The sequence below is a fragment of the Drosophila guanche genome, unplaced genomic scaffold (assembly GCF_900245975.1).
Source record: "Drosophila guanche unplaced genomic scaffold, DGUA_6, whole genome shotgun sequence".
Classification (NCBI taxonomy): Eukaryota; Metazoa; Arthropoda; class Insecta; order Diptera; family Drosophilidae; genus Drosophila; species Drosophila guanche.
The window spans coordinates 7,691,115-7,709,953 of NW_022995748.1; the positions used below are offsets into that span (position 1 = coordinate 7,691,115).

The 18,839-nt window shown below is 41.7% G+C and overlaps 1 protein-coding gene across 1 annotated transcript in view; it reads left to right on the forward strand.

Moving 5' to 3' along the window:
* The first annotated feature begins 6,813 nt into the window (after positions 1 to 6,813).
* The window catches only part of LOC117584319 (leucine-rich repeat-containing G-protein coupled receptor 4), a 19,301-nt gene continuing 7,275 nt past the window's right edge, over positions 6,814 to 18,839 (forward strand). The window contains exons 1-7 of the mRNA XM_034273148.1: positions 6,814 to 7,093; positions 14,568 to 15,566; positions 16,506 to 16,577; positions 17,237 to 17,380; positions 17,763 to 17,906; positions 18,582 to 18,653; positions 18,714 to 18,785. Of these exons, the coding sequence (XP_034129039.1) occupies positions 14,974 to 15,566; positions 16,506 to 16,577; positions 17,237 to 17,380; positions 17,763 to 17,906; positions 18,582 to 18,653; positions 18,714 to 18,785 (1,097 nt within the window). The 5' untranslated portion in view covers positions 6,814 to 7,093; positions 14,568 to 14,973. The remainder of the gene's footprint in view (positions 7,094 to 14,567; positions 15,567 to 16,505; positions 16,578 to 17,236; positions 17,381 to 17,762; positions 17,907 to 18,581; positions 18,654 to 18,713; positions 18,786 to 18,839) is intronic.

Sequence of the window (18,839 nt, forward strand, 5' to 3'; positions counted from 1 at the left end):
AATTACACAAAATTTGTGGATATCGTTGGCCAACGAAAATGGTTTTAACAACAAGAGAATGTCGGCTCAGAGCGATGGTGGGGAAAGTAAAGAATCGTCTTTCAAATGAATTTCGCTTTTATTTGACAAACTCTTTATGATCTTGACAACAATAATACATGCAGCGAATCAAGGGAAATACAATCGATGAACCAATGCCAGAACTGCAAGCGAAAACAAGGATTATTAAATAATGTGTGAAGATGGTAATTGGACAGGAATTGCAGAATTAACTGAAGCATTTAAGGAACAGAACAAGGGATTGCTATAAAAAGCGTCAAAAAATATATAAACTTTGAAGAAGGCATCAAATTTATATAAATTTATTTGTTCTCATTAAATGCTAAGAAGTTACAACAAAAATATAAATTGCTGTTGCCACAGAGAAGAACATGTATTTTTTTTCATAAATTTATCCATAGCCCACATTCCTACGTGTCCACCTAGCTAGAATTTACCGCCTCGTGTGTCTCTCCCCATTAGTCACATCCTGCTGACCAATGAACTTATGGCACACTCACACATTTTTCGCTGTTTTTGTTTTTGGAGTATAAAATAAACAAGCTGCATTGTCGGGGACAATTAAAAGCTGTAAAGTAATACCGAGGACGAGTCCTGTCTCAGCATTTTTGACGTTTTAATTGCCCCCGGAATGTGGAGGAAGAGCGACACGACACGACACAAGGACACCACTCCGCAGAGTGTCAGTGAGCTCCGTGGCACATGGTCTCCGCCTCCGCCTCCACATCCACCCACAGAATGCATCAAATGACAGCGTCCACATAATGTGCGGCTTCTCGCGAGACTTTAATTGCATTTTGCAGTTTTGGACAAAACTTAATTTAAACAATTACAGGGTCAGGCGCAGTCCCTGGAGATGGTCGGATCGAGCTGTGGGGGTAATGCATTCGCAGACGCCATAAAATGCAAATTCCTGTTGATCCTGTTTGCCAATGCCAATGCATGCGCCTCGGTCCCGGCCATTTAGCCGGGTTAACTGGCGATGCTGATACACTGCCTGCCTGGTGGCACGATGGCGCGGCTCTCGGCTGCCTTGTCATGTCTGCTCTGAACCAGTTTGTGCCATCCCCAAGCAGCGTTCCTGGCGCACTTTGGCACAAACCAATCTAAGGATATTGTCATGCTGGCAGTCGCCCTCCCCCCCCGCCAGAGACCCTGGATGGGCCTGGCCTGGTCCACTGAGCCGTTGCACAAATATTTGATTTGAAATTCTTGTTCTTAACTTACTCAACAGTTGTGTGCACTGCAAGATTTGTAGCGTAAAATATCAAATATTTCCTCACTAAAAATAGAGATTTGGTTGCAGAATTTGCTGCTAATAATTTATTATATTATAATAAATTAATTTACAATTAAATTCCGTTTACTTTAATCTACTTTCTCTCAGTGTTTGAGTATCTGGTTAAATGCAGCAGCTTACTGGCTCGACATAATCCCTGAGCATTTTTCGCGCTGGCATTGCACCTTTGACCCCCATGCCGATACCCGACTCCACACCCATCCCAGGCCAGGCCAGGCACAGCGACTTATCAAACTGTCATTACTTTTACCCTTAGCAAATCCGACAAGGGCAGCTGCGATGTTGTCACCAGTTGCGACTCCGCTTGTCCTGCTCCCAGCGAACGGGATTAGATAAATATGCAAATAAACTGCATGTCAGTCACCAGCAGCCCACCCACCCATGTCGTTCCAAGACCGGCTTGATACACGACATGTTTTTCACACACAAAATGCGATTAGCTGTGAGCAACCCACGTTGAGACATTGCCGAGATTGTGTATCTTGCAGATACATAAATCAAACACTGAAGTGTAAGCTCATTAGGAGACCATAGTTCATTGACCGACACATGCGCCGCGGCCCACCAAAACTTTTCACTAGTTTTATTTCACCCTTTGCCGTGGCCCAAAAAGTAGGCAGCAAAACTCACAACTTTTATCCTTCGCTCCCACGCACGTCAGAGTTCCGGGTTTAGGGTCCCACCACCCATTTTGGGTTGTAATATACGAGGATGTGTCTCTAAATCCATATCTCTATTGGTTTTTTGTTTGCTCTGCCTCTGTGGTATATTTATTTATTTTTTAATTTACTTCTCCTTTGTGTTTGCTTTGGCCTGAATTCGCTGTGTGGGAACGAGGCCCATAATTCAAAATGGAAATAAATGGGAGCAATCTCAGTTAGACATATATGTGAACATTGTACACGGCTCGAGTAGATTGCTTGTGGCTGCAAAAATTGTTGGACAAAACTAGAATGTATATTTATTATTTAGTGGGGGGGGTGGGAGTGAGGTATTCCAAAGGATTTTGTGCTCTTGTTTAATCTTTATCTTGTCATGGCTGGACATGTGGGGACTTGCATTAAGATTTCGTTTAGATATGCGGAGAATGTAGGAAATTTCGAATTATAAATATGTTTACTGAAATTAGTTTTATTCCAAACGAAGACATAAAGACAATCAAATTAATTCATTTTTGAACTATAAAATATTTAAACGTATTTTAGCAGTTCATATATTAGTTCCTCACTTAGAATTGTGTCTAGGAAAAATAATATTAAGCAGCCAAGTGGTTCCTCAGCTACTTGAATTCGTATATTTAAATAAAATTCCCTTTAAATTAAGCCTTCAAAACAACATGTACCCAACTCATATTGAAGTCAACTGAAAGTTGTTATCTTCTTATGAACTATTCCCATCACCATAAAATCCAATCGTTTGACTGCCCTTCGACCTGGCACATTCCGTTCCACAATTTTGCTTTTATTTTTTTGGCTCTCGCTGAGCAGAGTGCGTGCTTCGTGCGTTGTTGTCCTTGAGGAGGCTCAACTTAAAGCAAGTCAAGCCGAAAAAATCTGCCAAATCATAGGCCATTTCAATTTAAATGTCCCCAAAAATATCTACGCCTCCGGCACGACCGAAAGCAACACCAAACACTAGCCAGCACCTTCACCATTATCCTCCTTCCGCTTCCTGTTTGGTAGGGAGAAATTCCATGCTTAATGTGCTTCCTGTTGACGAAGCCGTATCGTGGTCTTTGCTTGTGGACACTCTCTCCCACAAATTCCCTGTGACTCGCTTGTCCTCGAGTGACATGTCAAACACGCAACTGAGGCGATTTAGGGGTTTTCCGTTCCGACTTTGCAGTGTCCTCTTCTACTTCTTTCTCCATCAGAGCAAATATTGATTATTATTATTGCTGCTGCTGGTCAGGGCTTTCCGCGGATTTGGTGGAGAGCTTAGACCGCTGGCCCTTTGGCCATTGACCCTGTTCAAAAGGCAAGCCCATGACACTGGCTCCCAAATGAGGCGGCAATTTTTCCTCACTTTGTGGCTTCTTCTACTTAGACGTTAATTTGTTGATAAATTGCCACTGCTCAAAAAATGCCAACACAGTCGTCGCTAAAGGTTAAATATTCCGGCTAACAAGAGCCCTCATCCCAGCCCATCCTTTGGTTGTCAGGTTTTATGATTGTCTTAAATTTGTCATACTGATAATCTCAGAAAAAAGTTAATTAATTTCACTTGGACTGTAGATAGCCACAAAATAGAATCAGATTTGGAGTGTCACACATTTGTTTCACGAGAGAATTCTGGCACAAATTCGGGCTGGCATGTTTATTAGTTGATGCGAAGATTGCCCAGGCTGTAGTCAAGAAAATGTGAGCTAAGAATAGGGAATTAAAGGAACATTGGGGATGTAGAAACTTTACAGAAACTGCCTCGGCCCCATTTACTTTCATTCTTATTAAGTTTTTTCTCCATCCCAGTGCCATTTTCCCTACAACCATCAGCGATGCGTTGCCGTTGCCTCTTTCCAATTGTCATAAAGGAAAAATCGAAACAATATTTATTCATATGCATTCACTTACAAGCACTTATAAGTGGCACCAAACAAAAAAATTGCAGCATTCATTTTTTATGCAAATGGCTCTTTGTTTTTCGCTTTTCTGTTTTTTGTATTGTTGCGTTTGGGTTCATTTTTTTCGGAAACTTTTACTCGGACATTCCCCATATTTGTGTTGTGGATACGCTTCATAAAAAAAAGAGCCACAATTTATCAATTGCCAAAAAGAGAAATGCAAGAGAAGTCGGAACCACGCTGAGCCGTTGACAGGCGATGGGCATTGGCTGGAATGTATTATTTATGCAAATAAATTGGAACAGAGTCGAGTACTTTTGGTCAAAGGTGATTGCGAAACGTTTGGGAACACATAAATCACTAAGAGATAGGAAAGTATGCTGCAGTTCTTCAGGCTTTTCAAAGTTTCTTACTACATATAGTTACTCCTTTCTTTATTTTTCCTACACTTCAAGTACAATTTTAAGTAATGAAACATCACCGCTGCAATCGCTCATTAAGATTAAAGAATTTATTAAGGTTTGGCACATTTTCCCTTTCATTAGAAACACTTTGAAGCCATGCACCTAGTTTGGTCTGGCATAATTTATTATAATATCCAAAACAGAAGGCTTATTTATCACCCATTGGATTTTCTTGGGGCCAATCACATGTTGATGAGTTATTGGTAAAGTGTGCGCGCGGCTCTGCTTTTGACAGCGTTTCCTCCACGGCTAATGAATAGTTTACTGTCCCCAATGAATGGTGAATATTCATGAAAAATATCACAATGGGTGGCACACCCTTGGGGTTATTTTTCAAGCAATGGGTGGTGGAGTCTGAGGTGGGTTATAATGTATAATTTTCAGAGTTTATCAATTTATCAATCAGTCAACTCATTTGCCCAAAAGCATTGCATAATTGTGTGGAAAACTCTTCACAATTTGAGTTCGAGTGCTTTGATCAACAAAAAGTGCACAAGGGAAATATCCTGACAAGGTCATAACACACACACACACACACACACAACACACACTTGCACAGACACTTGCCCTCGCCCAACTGATTTAGTATGTGTAAATATTTTGCTCTCCAAAGGCCGCCCCTTGCTGTAGTTATCGTCGTTATCCTGTTTGTGTGCATGGTCAGGAGGACTCTTGTTACAAGGACAGCCGAGCAGAGTTTTCTTCTACACACTGCTCCTAATGTCCCGGATCCCGCACTTGCACTCACACATACACAATCACTTTCACACACTCAATCTCATACGCCATTTGCTGCAACTTCCGCTTCCGTTCGGCTTGGTCGAGCTCAATGGGGGCAGCAGGGACTCGGACTGCGGCACTCAGCAGGGCAGGCGCTTGGAAATTTACGAGTCCTTTGGTTCTCTGTTGCATTCCTCAAATTACCGACACGCATATTTTATATTGGGCCTGCATTAAGGTCCAGCTCGCACCCACTCTCCCCTTCAACGAGCATATCTATTGCGCGCCCTTCCTCTGCAGCTATCGCGTGCACTTTGTGGCGCTTTTAATTAACGGAAATTTATGCATAATGCTCTCGACCGCCATTCCATTCGGCGTCCCCCTTTCCCATTCACGGCGGGAAGTTATGAGCCGTCAGCGAAATGCGAAAATTTGCAAATGAAAAGGAAAGAGTGCAGCCAGAGCTCTGTTGAAAAGTTTTCAAAAATATTTAATTTAGAGAAGATTTATGCAAATATTTAGCCTGTGCAAATGAATAAATCTTTCACAGTTATACGTGACCAATAATTACCTAAAAACGCTAAATAATTAAGTGACATAATTTGCTAATTGAAATGAATGTTCCCCCCGCACACTACATCGATGATTACACAAGCCAAAAATAAATATTGTGCTTCAGCTTTTCATGTACCGACCACAAAAAAATCAACATTAAATTCCAAAGTTTTCAAACTAAATGCTTTTCAATTGACATGAGACAGTTTTTTGACTTTTCGACAATTTATCTGTGGGAGGGAAGCGTTTTTGTGACCTCTGGCTTGACATGACGAAATGAAGCGGAAATTCTACGAAATATTTACAGCTGCTGGCAATAACAACTACAAATAAATTGCAGAACAATCACACAGTTTTCTATTTTTCACCGAAAGCCGCTTTAAAAAGACTAAAAATAAGAGAAACTTTTTCAGATCCATAAAAAACTTTTGCCAGCAGCAGATGTATTAAATGTTGTGAAAAGCGGAATGGGCTGAGTCCAGGACTCCAGGAGTACAGTAGCCTTGGAAGCAACAGGTGTTTATGGCCACTCAATGAATGCCGGCGTAAATCTTGCATTTACCTCCACTTTCTCCTCGCCGCACCAAAGTACTTTGGGAACATTCACGAGCTGTAGCCAGGAGCAGCGGCGGCAGCAGCAACATTCATTAAGCAGTCGTTAAAGCAGTGCGCCGTCTCAGCAACATGTAACTGGGAGGCTGGAATTTAGAGTCTAGCCTCTATGAAATGTATTAGGGATTAACTGATGGTAGAGTTTAGACTTCAAAGAAGTCGGAAAAAATGTTTAATGTGGTTTATTTGAGATTTATGTTAAGACATCGGGCTTTATTCTATAAGCATTAAATATGTCAATTTTTTTTTAGTTATTTGTCTAGATTTATTAATGTTTAAAACCTTGACTAAGTCCACTGACACACGCATATCCCGCTGCACTATCAGGGAAAAACCTCAGCAAACTCCAGCCAGTAGGAAGCCAAAGGAGGGGAAGCCCACAGTGCAACCGCAAGGCAAGCGATTGGCAACAGTGCTCGTGCTTCAGTGTGGCTGGCAACAAGCGTCGCGTCCGATGTTGCTGCTGCTCGGCTGTGACTGCGACTGTCGCTGTCTGGAGGCTCCTCCGAAAACACTTTCGGTTCAATACGCTTTGTGCGTTCGACGCGTGCGGTTCGGCTCTGACTAAAAACAACACCTGGAAAACCAAAAGCAGATTCGAGCCAACGGATAACTTGACTCCAATTTTGAGGTGCCACAAAAGTTTTGTAGGCGCGTGAACTCGTTACGCATAAATTACGTGGCTGCAACAAGCTGACCGCGTTTCTTAACGGACCCACAAGCAGCAGCAGCAGCAACGGAGATTTGTGGCAAGGAGTCGACAATATTTTTGCCGCTTTCCCCTCGAACCTGTGGCAGTTTGCTGGCGCTGCTGCTGTTTCAGTGTGTGTTTTATTGGCGTTAAAGGTCGTTTACTTTTTGGCGGCATCAACAACTTTTGTTGCTGCTTTGATTTTCATCTCCCCTGTGCTTTTGTATACATTTGTGTCTGTGTCTGTGTCTGTGTCTCTCTCGGTGCACCAAAGTGCGAGTGTGTGTCCGCTTAAAACACACTTTCAATTTTCAATAAAACAAAAATCAACACAAGCCAAAGCCCCAGCAAAATAAAATGTATAAAAATCGCGCACTGATCGATGACGTCGATTTGAGATTTGACGCTGCTCGTGACGCTTTTGTGCCTACAATTTCACGATCATAATAGCACACACATCGTAGGATTTAATACATATTCGATTCTCGTAGTATTCGAATTGCTTGTGACACGCGTTTTTAGTGAAATATGGAAATTGTGTCAACTGACAGTGGTGAATTTTAATTAAATAATAGATAAATGAATTGAGTGATCAAATTTAAAAAGAATACAAACCAAAATAAGAAACAAAAGGAGCTACAAAAGTAAATTCAATGGTAATGTAAATATTCGGGTTATTCGTTTGACTTCTAGTTACTCCATTAATCTAAAACAAATATTAATAATAAAATAATGACTTCTAAAGGCTCAAATATTTGTATATTAAAATTCGGTTATGGAAATTCTCTTGACAACTTGCGTAAATAAGAAATCTAGAACCTGAAACGAATTTTAAATGTCTGTCAAGTCGTGCGAATACAAGACAAAGGCTCCATTTGAAAAGGGACAATTTATTTGGTCCCCATACACCGTTTATATACGGTTAAATGTGTTCAGAGTAAATTTCCCAAGGCTAGCATAATGCATGGGAATGCGAGTACTTCTCCTATCAGTAGTCAGATTTCGTTTAGCCAAAGCGAAACATGAAAGAAACCCACAAAAAAGTGTCAATGCACTGCCAGACGGAGAGCCATCAAAAATGTTGCCATCAACCTAGAGATCGCGCCCCGAGTGCAATTGTTAATTATGTATGCCAATCTGGTAGCCAGAAATACTCATAACATTTTAGCGCTAAAGATACTCGCAGACATCAGAAATCTCATGCATTTCATTAGCTGTGACAAAAGGAAGAAAAAGCGTAGTAGTCGCCACCCACTGACCACTGACCACCGACCACTCTGGCCACAAAGTGTTGACGCGTGTTCGGGTTTCCATTTAGGCTTTGGAGACAGCTCCAGTGAAACACAAAAATTCCCCACGATTCCGATTCCCACCCGGCTTGAATATTTAATCAGAGCCGTGCAGACCTCTCGATGATGCAGGCCGCATCAGTCTCAACTTAATTTGTAATCCATCAGCAGCCCCAGGGATGAGCAGCCAGAGCGTAACCTTTTTCTTTTAATTTACGAGCTCCAAGTTTCCAAAAGAGAGAAAGAGGGTTACGTTGCCTCGAGGCGTCATCAATTTTGGCAAATGTTCTTTCTCAGGCCGCTGCCGAGATCCGACCCGGCAAATTGCAGCTAATTGAAAAGTGTGTGCTGAACAAATGGAAAACCCGAAGCCTAAGTGCATTTCCAAGGCGAGCCGGGGCGAGTTAACGAACCGCTGAAGGGGGGCACCGAGCGGGTACTCGAAGCAGTGAGCGGTTTTCTATTGATGACGACAGTTTATAAAAATTACGCACGAACAAACTAATTTTCATTATGAAAAGCGTCAAAGAGACAACAACAGCATCAACGCTGCAGCGACAGATTGAAGTGAAATGAATGACATGACAACCCGATTGACGAATACTCTGCCAATTTCAACTTCAAGCTATTATATCTCTATCTGTTTTCCATTTTCTTTCGAATATTCATGAATTCCAGATGTCATTTAGTGTATTTTTCAGCAATTTTGCATCACCACCAACTGGATAGAGTATTTCGCAAGCAAACAAGCCTGGCGACTGCAATCGCAATTGGGTAGCGCAAAAATAAACATTTCCATTTAAAATGTTATATTTATTGAATGGCGACATCTCTTCTGATATGATAACTCAAGGCGTAGGCGTCGGCGTCGGCTCCATCTGTTGTCGTCGGCGGAAACTGTTTCGCAGTGGGAAAACGCAATTGACACGATTTCCCAAATATGTGCCACAATATATACATACGTATAACTCGCTCACTCATTTACGCACATTATACACTGAGCATATGGATGTGTGTGGGTCTTTGGCTGGTGTTAATCAAAAGAGCTGTGCAAGTTTTTTAATGATGCTGCCACTTCGGTGTAGTTAGGTAAATGGCACTGTAGCTGGGAAAGGGATGCCAACAAAATCGTTGAAGTTGAAAGGAAAACTTTTGCCCTAATGCAATTTGCGCATTTGCCACAAATGGAACATTTTCTACTTGGCAGGACCATCTTGCCGCAACCTCCATTAAGGTGAAAGAATGAAATTTTCTTTTGGTTGACTCAAGATGAGGTTTGAGTTTCTTTACTCCTTCAAGTGTGGGTGTCGGCGCTTGCTTAATCGATTAATTAAAGGGAGCCCAGAGATTGCCTCAAATGGCAAAGGCTGTTCTTCCTCCTTTTGCAGAGTGCAATAAGTGTCAGCTTCAGTGGAGGGCCGCCGAGCAGCAATCCACTGGCCACTGGCCACTGGCCACAGACCACAAAACCCAGTCAGCAATTACAAAGCGAAAGGGAGTGGATCTGGTCTATTCTAGTGGCCTGCCACTGACATCTTCACCCACCCATTCAGGCGTTACCAATTTGGGAGCCATAAAACCGTCTGCAACCAAAAAGAAACAAACAAATTTTTGGCTCTGTCCCTCTGTGCTTCACTCGTATTGTTGTCCGTCCTGTCTGGTGCAGCGGTCAGAGTTGACAGGGTTCGGCGGGTCGGGTGCGTAATCAATTGTTGCAGCTGTGTCACGTCTCTGGGAGATGGCCAGAACTATCTCCGAATCGAATCCCTCCCACAGTCACAATCTACTTAATCGAGTTTTGCACACATTTTCAGGTCACTTGCCAGTTGGCAGCCGCCTTTGTGCTGAACGTTCTATTGATTTTCTGCCAAAAAACATTTTTCTACCAGTATGGTAACAATAATAAACAAAACTTCACATCCATTTAACGAAATGGATTGCTTGCATGTCCGTAAATTAGTTGAAAAACAAGAGGAGAAAGGAATGGTTAACGAAAGAATCAACATTTCAAGCATTAATTACACATTTGGGAACCTCCATCTCCAACATCTCAGTCGTCGTCGGACAATTGACCCAAACTGCCAATAAAATTGAGTAGCATGAAATGTAAATAAGAAGCCTTCTTTCCTCCTGGCTAATAGCTCGATTATGATGGCGATGACGCTGCCAATTCGCCATCTGAGGAGAATGTAACGAGAAAGCCATAAAATAAACTCTTGAATAATCTCCGATAATGAGATCTGTTCCCATCTTGCCCTCGGGCCATCTTCAAGCCACACGAAATCGATTCGACAGCAAGCCGGCACTAAGAATATATATATGAGAATCTTAACAATGGGCGAACAAAAGGAGAATTCAAAGATCAAAGCGATCACAAGTGCCCCGATCTGTGGCATCGATCGGTGGGCTGTGGCAACAGACTCGTACGACTATAAACGGTTCGGAGGTGTGAACTTTCGCGTGGCCTTTGCTTTGATTGAAGTAAACCCAAAACTGATAATTGTTTGGCAGCTCTAAAAATAGCTTAAATGTTTTTGCATTCAAAAATAAAACAGCAACAGAGACATATATGGGCTTTGGGTGAATGTTCAAGGATTTAATTTATGATTTATGAAAACAAAGACAAGTTACTAAGCTCTGTTTACAATCTTAAAGTCTTCCACCCTAATTAATCCTATTATCGCCGTCACACAGTTTTCTCCTTTGATGACATACAAGAAAATTGATTTTCCCCTTAAACAGAAAGCACATTTAATTATTTTGCTCTTAAAACAGTTTTGAGCACGCCAAAAAATTAAATAAATTATGCAACAACTGTCATTAATAAAGTCGAGCGAGAAACAAAAACTAAAATGAATACGAACGCAAAAAATATCGAAAATATCCCACAATGAATCAAGGTCAGCATAAGGCAGCATAACTGCAGTGGCAGCGACAGAAGCAGCGGCAGCTCGGCAACAAATTAAAGTTGCATTTTGTGTTGAAAATCCAGTTTTGTATTTGGTGAGCTGCACTTGAAAAAAATTCGCAAACAGTCCAAAAAGTGAAAAACAACAAACTGAAATTGACGTTGCTGTTGTGTTGTGCGTTGATTTCTTTTACATATCAAGTGAGCTGAATTCTTTTCTGGGGGAAATATAAATTCACTTCATGTCAAAATCAATTTTAAGCTTTGATTAAACTTTGCCAGATCGGGTTTCATATTTTTCCATATTTTCCATTTCGTGTTTTTTTGGGGCGTGTCAGTGTCTGCGCTCTTGTAATTAATCGCTGCGAATGCAAAAATTTATGAGATTTCCATGAGTTTTTGAAGCTTTCTGCGGGCAGTCCGCTTGAAGTGGCATTGAAGTGCGTGGAAATCCGAAAAATGCACACACGTGCGACCAACCATATATCAATTAAAGTCACAGTCACAACAAAATCGTGTGACAATTAACTGGCTAAAACACCCGTACTCGGCTCGGCAATCGTTCAACTGTGAACATTTGCATGGCTCAGCCGAGCCGGCGATAAGGCGCTTTGGCGATTATTTGATAAACGAGATTGAGATTGATCTGTCAAAATAACCAGCCAATGTCAACTAATCAATTGAGCAGCTAACGCGCACAGTAATTAGTTCATTGAAGCCTGCCAAAGCTGTACAGAAATTAAGCTTATTTGCTATTTGCTGTCTCCAGAGTTGCAGAAGTCTAATCATTGCTTAAGATAACTAAAGTGCATATATGCTTCAAGTATTTGCTGTGGTGTGTTTTATCCAATCAGTCAAACCTTTTAGTGAAAGCCTTAACAAAGTTATCTAAGATTTACAACCAGGGTATTCAGTTCTAAAACACTGCGAAACTTTACCCACAGCCCATAACCCATAGCCCTTTTATGCATATTAAGTCGTGAGCAAACAAAATCCTTTACCCGCACTTTAAGACCGCCAAGCAACCTGGCTCCAACCACATCCACCGCCCGAGTAGTTCGCAGAAACGTTTCAAGCTAGCTGCAAATTTTCAGTACAAAAAAAATCTATGAAACGTGTGCACACATTTGGTTTCGTTTTGGTTTTGATTTTATCTCAAACTCTAGTATTATATTTTTGCTTCACCTCTTCGATTTGTTTTTCTCTTTTTATTTTGCTTCACACCCAGCTCCAAGTGTAAATATTTGAGTTTTCCCGATTCGTTTGCAGATGGTTTAAAGTTCTTTGGGGGCCCGGTATGAAAGTTTACCTTTCGCTATGGGAAAATGATATTAATAGCTCCGTTCTAATAATAATAATAATAATAATAATAATAATATAAATATGCAGAGTACTTACTAAAGAGGCAGACGACTTTCCAAGTTTCTTTGTACTCCCAATTTATCTACATATCTCGTAGTTTACACAGTAAATCTGTTCAAAATCTTTCAAATCGCATAAAAGATACTAAATACCCAAGTGTTTACCATCGATATTCATAGCACATAACAATTGATGTTTGTTTACAATTAGCAGAGTCGAGAGGAGTGAACGAATTATTAGTCATGAATGGAAATGGACAAATCCATAAAATGCTCCCCAGATTCGATTATTCGCAATTGAAATCATCCAAGTCATAATTTGCTGTATATGTTGTGCCACTTTTAATACCCTTTCGAAGAGTACTATAATAATTATTTGATAATTGACTTATGACTTAACGATTCCCTAAGCTAAAATTGGCAAATGTGAATCTTTAAAAAGGATTCTCTTCTTATTTAATTTCAAAAACTTATCAACATAATAGGAAATGTTTATAAACATACAAATAAACAGATTCTTGCAAGCGTCAAGCGTATATGAAATTCGGCAAACAGAAGCCAGCTTTCAGGCATTTTTTTCGTCTGCTTTTTCGTCTCTTTGCCTTATCCACGGGCCACATTTTGGCCTACCATCCGCTGGGCCAACGTGTATGTTGTTGGGGGGTGCTGGCGGGTATTGGCGAGGTCAGTGGAACATAAACATGCCATAAATCATCGAGCAGAAGTGTGTGGAAGGTGGGAGTGGAGCCGCTGGCTCGTGCTGCGGATAACGGTGGGAAATCTCTTTTATTTTTGGACATATTTTTGTCCTCCTCATCCTGCGAAACCCGTCACCGTGACAGAGCATGGCAGCCAGAATGTGGACTAAAGATTCATTTAGTTGGTTCGCATATGAAAAAGCGATTCGTCGACACTTTGTAGCCCATTGCAAATCTAAAACTGTCAACAGACTCATTAATTATGGCCTGGAATAGTGCTGCAAAATGGGCCTGGCCATCCGTTCAGCATGGAGCATTCTGTGTCAAATTTGTCATTCATCAGCTCTGCTTCTGTGTGTGTGTTTGTGTGTGTGCTGTGAGTGGGCTTCCTTCAGTCTTCTTTTGTTTTTGACAGCAAACAAGGCTCTGTGTAAATGGGCGTGGGACAGTGTCCAGTCCTCCGACTGATTGGGGAACATTGTTGATATGAAGTGTTTGACGGGTTGTTGGGTAATTTTCTCCTTTATGAGTTCGGATTGAGTTTGGGAAAAGTTTCTTTGTGCCGTGATAAGGGTAATGTGCCAAAAAGTTTTACCAAGCCAAACATATTACCGTATTCAAAGCCATTTGTTTTTATATGTGAGCTTTTTAGAAGGGTTATGCCAAGGACAATTGACATGTGAAAGCACTAAAATAATATATTTTTAAATGTTTGTAGGAGGACGGATTCCTGGCAGTACCTCCAAAGACTAGGTGAAGCTCCAAATCCTTGGTTTCCAGTAGCAAGAAACAAGTTTAGGCATAGGTGTATTTAATGTGTAATTAATGTGGGGGGAATTACTATTCGGGGGTGGAACGAGTGTAATTCTAACGTTCACTGCGAAGCTGACGGCTAGCGGCAGCGCAGCGCGATAGCGGTGGACACGAGAGAGAGCGGATAAGGAATGAAAGCAGAAGCGAGCTGCTAAATAAATAACCGAAAATAACTGCAGTGTGGGGAAAACAATCAAGTCGCTAAACACCAGGCGAGATCTACCCTTTTTGTAGATTTGTGGAGTGGCTTCAAACGATTCATTATTAAAGGTGTTACCCATGCTGAACGAATTGCTTTACCAGCACGCGAAAACATTAAATCGTTGTGTTGATCGTTAGTTAAATAATTATTTGTAAAGTTAACCTAAATCGTGCATCACCAAATACGTACTTAGAATTATGTGAAATAATTTGCTTATTCTACCTCGTTTAACGAGGATTAATAGTGACGATCAATCAGCAACGAATGCATATATATATGAATACATAAAGCGTAAAACGTGACACTCCATTACCCCTATTATTACCTCTCCCAGACAGCATCAATCACACCCAAGAAAGACCCTGGAACGAGGTGCATCTGCAAAACGTAAGGCAGCGTGGAACGCCCGAGATCAAAGTGAATCGAATCGTGTGGCCAAAGCGGAGAACGAAGGGAAAGTAAAGGGGAGTTACGAAGAGAATCGAATAACAGTGGCACAATGCAGCAGAAAGTGAATGCACGGTAAATACGAACAGTAAATAGGCAAACCGCGAGAGGCAACAGCGCAGAGTGCGAGCGAGAGAGAGAGAGCGGGCGGATTCGAGCGTCGGTAGTCGGCAGACGGGAATCATGAGCGAGAAACGAATCGCACACAAAACTGTCATCAAATGACAAATGCTTGACAGCATCAATCAGCAACTGCGACGACGACAACAGGGACGGCGACAGAGACGACAGCTATGGCAACGCATTGCCGGCGGCGTCGGGAGAGCGTCTACGCTTGCAGCGGAGACAGTGGCAGTTTGTGGGTGCGCTTAAAGCTCTACCCTCTGCTGCTGCTGGTGCTTCTGCTGCTGCTGCCAGCAGTGGCGACGAATACCACTAAAACGGTAAACGCGGATACCAAAGAGAACCAAACTTTAGCCAAGAAAGAAATTCATCGTGGAGAACCACTTAGCGAACAATTTAGCCAAATTACTGTTAGCGCAACATCAGCAACGCCCACTGCCACGCCCACGAACACACCCAGCACTGCCACGGCGACGGGAATCAGGGAGAACGTGATGCTGCCCTCGGCAGATTCCGAGCGTGAGGCCCAGATTCTCTACGAGAAGTCCCTGCAGGAGTACCATGGCAGCCAGAACGCCACCGCTTCAGCCGACAAGGACGCAGGCAGCGGCAGACCTCAGAAACGTACGCTGCACTCGGTCTGCGAACGCTGGCAAGCGAAGCACTGCCACTGCAGCGGCAGTCTGGAGAACGTCAAGCTGAGTTGCCGCGGCATCGGCATCCTGGCGGTACCCGTCAACCTACCCACCGAGGTATATTTTCTGTGAGTATAACCAATAACAGGTTAATAGGAAAGGGTAATGGGATGTTAAAATTACAGTGTTAAATGATTCAGGAATATTATTTCATAACAGATTCCTACACCCGAATCACACACACAAGTTGCAGCAATTTAGATACAGAAACGTCCTCTTATTGAGCGATTAGGACGGCTCAGAGACGGCTGAGATATTGTGGCATTTTGCCGCTGCTGGCATTCCTCAATCCGCATAATTACAAGTCAATTTCGCAGTCTTCGCTGCGATTCGGTTTCGGACGATTTTGGCATGCGGTTTAATCTAATTACACATACGCCACGTTGTGCAGCGTTTCACAATCATCGTCATCGTCATTATCATCATCATCAGCAGCGTCAACGTCAACGCTGTCAATGCTCACGTATGAGAGTCACGTTTTCTTGCCGCCGACGGGCACTCTCAAAGGAGTTTGGAGCCGTTTTTGGCCAAGGCAAAGTTTCTTTCCACTGATTAATGGCCAACTCGAACCGTCCATAAATAAATAAGTAAATAGCTTATTAATTAACGCATCGCTCAGGGAACCCAGTCATAAGCCATTTAAATCACTTGCAATCCTATGCCCGCAACTTAATCGAACGATGAATTTTCAGATCTCTTCTTTTTTGGAAAAACTCTTTCCATGCCAGGCAGTTCATCTTCATTGTTAAGCCATTTCCCCTTTTTGGCGAGGTCTAAGGTTAGCTCCATATGTTTTTATTCCACACCCGATTTGATTGATGACCCACCCCCCATGGAATCTTTTTTTCTTGGCATTATTTAAGCCTCGTTTCCTATTCATGACAATGGAAGTGTTTTTTTGCTCGACTCGGAGGCTTTTTGGTAGATGAATTGATGGCACTGTCAATGATGCCATAACATTATTAATATGCTTATTGTTTTGTTTCTGTCATTTACTTCTCCAACAGAGATTTGGGCAACAACAATCTTACCAAATTGGAGGCAAGCTCATTTTTTATGGTACCAAATCTGGAGGAGCTGTAAGTACAAGTGGATCAAGTTTTCCCTGATTAATAGAAGGAAGAATTTTAAATATTTATATTTACATTCCCTGAGCAGTGCCATGTTTTTAGAATTAATGATAAAGTGTACCAATTTCATTCATAGTCCAGTTTGTGTCTCCCTTTCCCCACACACTCTATCTGTGAGCTTTCCGTTGGGGTATTTTAGAAGCCGCAAAACTTCCCCATTTTAATCTGTGCCGGACATGAACAACAGGAGCAGAAAATATGACAGCAGCATAAAAAACTTTCGTCATTTTAACGGGCAAAGTTGCCCTTCACAGGCGTGGCAACTCATTATTCAATTTCACAGCAAACCCCTCCCACCCACACCCACAAAAACGAAACAAAAACGAGAAAGAAAAAATCACAGCGGTCAACACACGACCCATCCCTGACCAAAGCTAACACTAGACTTAGCCTCAACCCCAAACCCAACCTCGACCACAGCTGTGGGCCGGCCCGTCTCTTTGGTAATATAAATTACTTGATTACGCTGTATATTTCAGCGAGTTGGTACGATTAATTACTCCTGACTGTGCTATCCTTGCAATTTCCTGCACTTTAGCGAAAGACACTCGACTTTAGTTTGACTTTATTCCGGATATTTTGTTGACCAAGGGAAGGTTTATTTGCAGGACTTTGTCGGACAATAGCATCATTAATATGGATCCCAATGCATTTTATGGTTTGGGCAAATTGAAACGTTTGAGCTTGCAGAACTGTGGCCTGAAATCGTTGCCGCCGCATTCGTTCCAAGGACTTGGCCAGCTGACTAGCCTGTAAGTATGCAGCACAAACGTATTTAACAAATAAAACACCAACATTCCTGTCTGTTTGAGTATCTGTGTGGGAACGAGGACGTTGATGTTTGCTTTTATGCATTGCAATTAAGTTGAACAGAGGATTTCGTCGAGACGGAGAGGCAGAACTCAAGGACTCCTCAGCTGGATCTATGTACATCTATCCCCATTTGTTTGTTTCTTTCAAACATCAAACCGAACACACATGCACCAGCACCAGCAATTACACGCTATTTTGTCATATTTTCGCAATTCGTTTACACTTTTCCCGCTGTTTCCCTCCTATTTTCCGTTTCTATTTGGATACTTTTGCCATGGCTAAAAAAACACAAACCACTCGACCAACCCACGACCCATCAAGTCAATTGAATGGCAACGCGTTGGCCAGTCTGGATGGGGATTGTCTGGGGCAGTTGCAGCGGCTCCGCACCCTGCGACTGGAGGGCAATCTCTTCTATCGCATCCCAACGAACGCCCTGGCCGGACTCAGAACCCTCGAAGCACTGTGAGCCCTTTGATTTGCTTATTTCCAAACTTTTACCACTAATTATTTCCCTCTGCATGTGCCGCAAAAATTGTTGATCTAACCAATAGAACTGTTGGCTTGTTTTTTCTAATCCATGTTGCTGTTGGGCCATTATGAATATTTAGTTTTACACAATTAAGTATTTATTTTTTGGCATGCATTCGGGTAAAATGTTTGGATAATTTTTCAGCAGCAATTAGCAAAAGTGTTTAAGTCTGACAATTTATGTGCGGCTTTGAATTTTTAAACCAATTAAGCTAATTTTTAGACTTAATTACGAATATGACTAAATCATTTACATAAAAATTAAAAGGGGCTACGTCATATCGCCATTTAAATGCATTTATCTTTTATGTGTAATATTATCTCTACTAGATTTAATCTAGTACTCAATCTTAAACTGCACGATAGTTAATATTCTCTTTCCTATTCACTAAATCCGTCATAAGCGAACAATAACCAATAATCATAATTTTATGTGCATGTTTTTCCGCGTATTTTGACCCCTTAACTTTTGGCATCGCATTACCACATTTGATCTATAAACTAACTCCAACGCAACCACAAAAAGAATTGAATTATAAATGAAAGTTAAGGGATAATAAAATCGTGCCATTGCTCATAATTTTTTCCGTCTGCTCCAACCATCACCAGCAATTTGGGCAGCAATTTGTTGACAATAATAAATGACGAGGACTTTCCCAGAATGCCAAACTTGATCGTTCTGTAAGTAATAGCAGTCCCAGCATTATTTCCAGCATTAATTCCCTTTCGTTTTTACTGCAGCTTGCTGAAGCGAAATCAAATCATGAAAATCTCCGCGGGGGCTCTCAAAAATTTAACCGCCTTAAAAGTTTTGTAAGTAACAAAATCAAGAACTCCAAATATTTTCACACTTTACACACACGCACA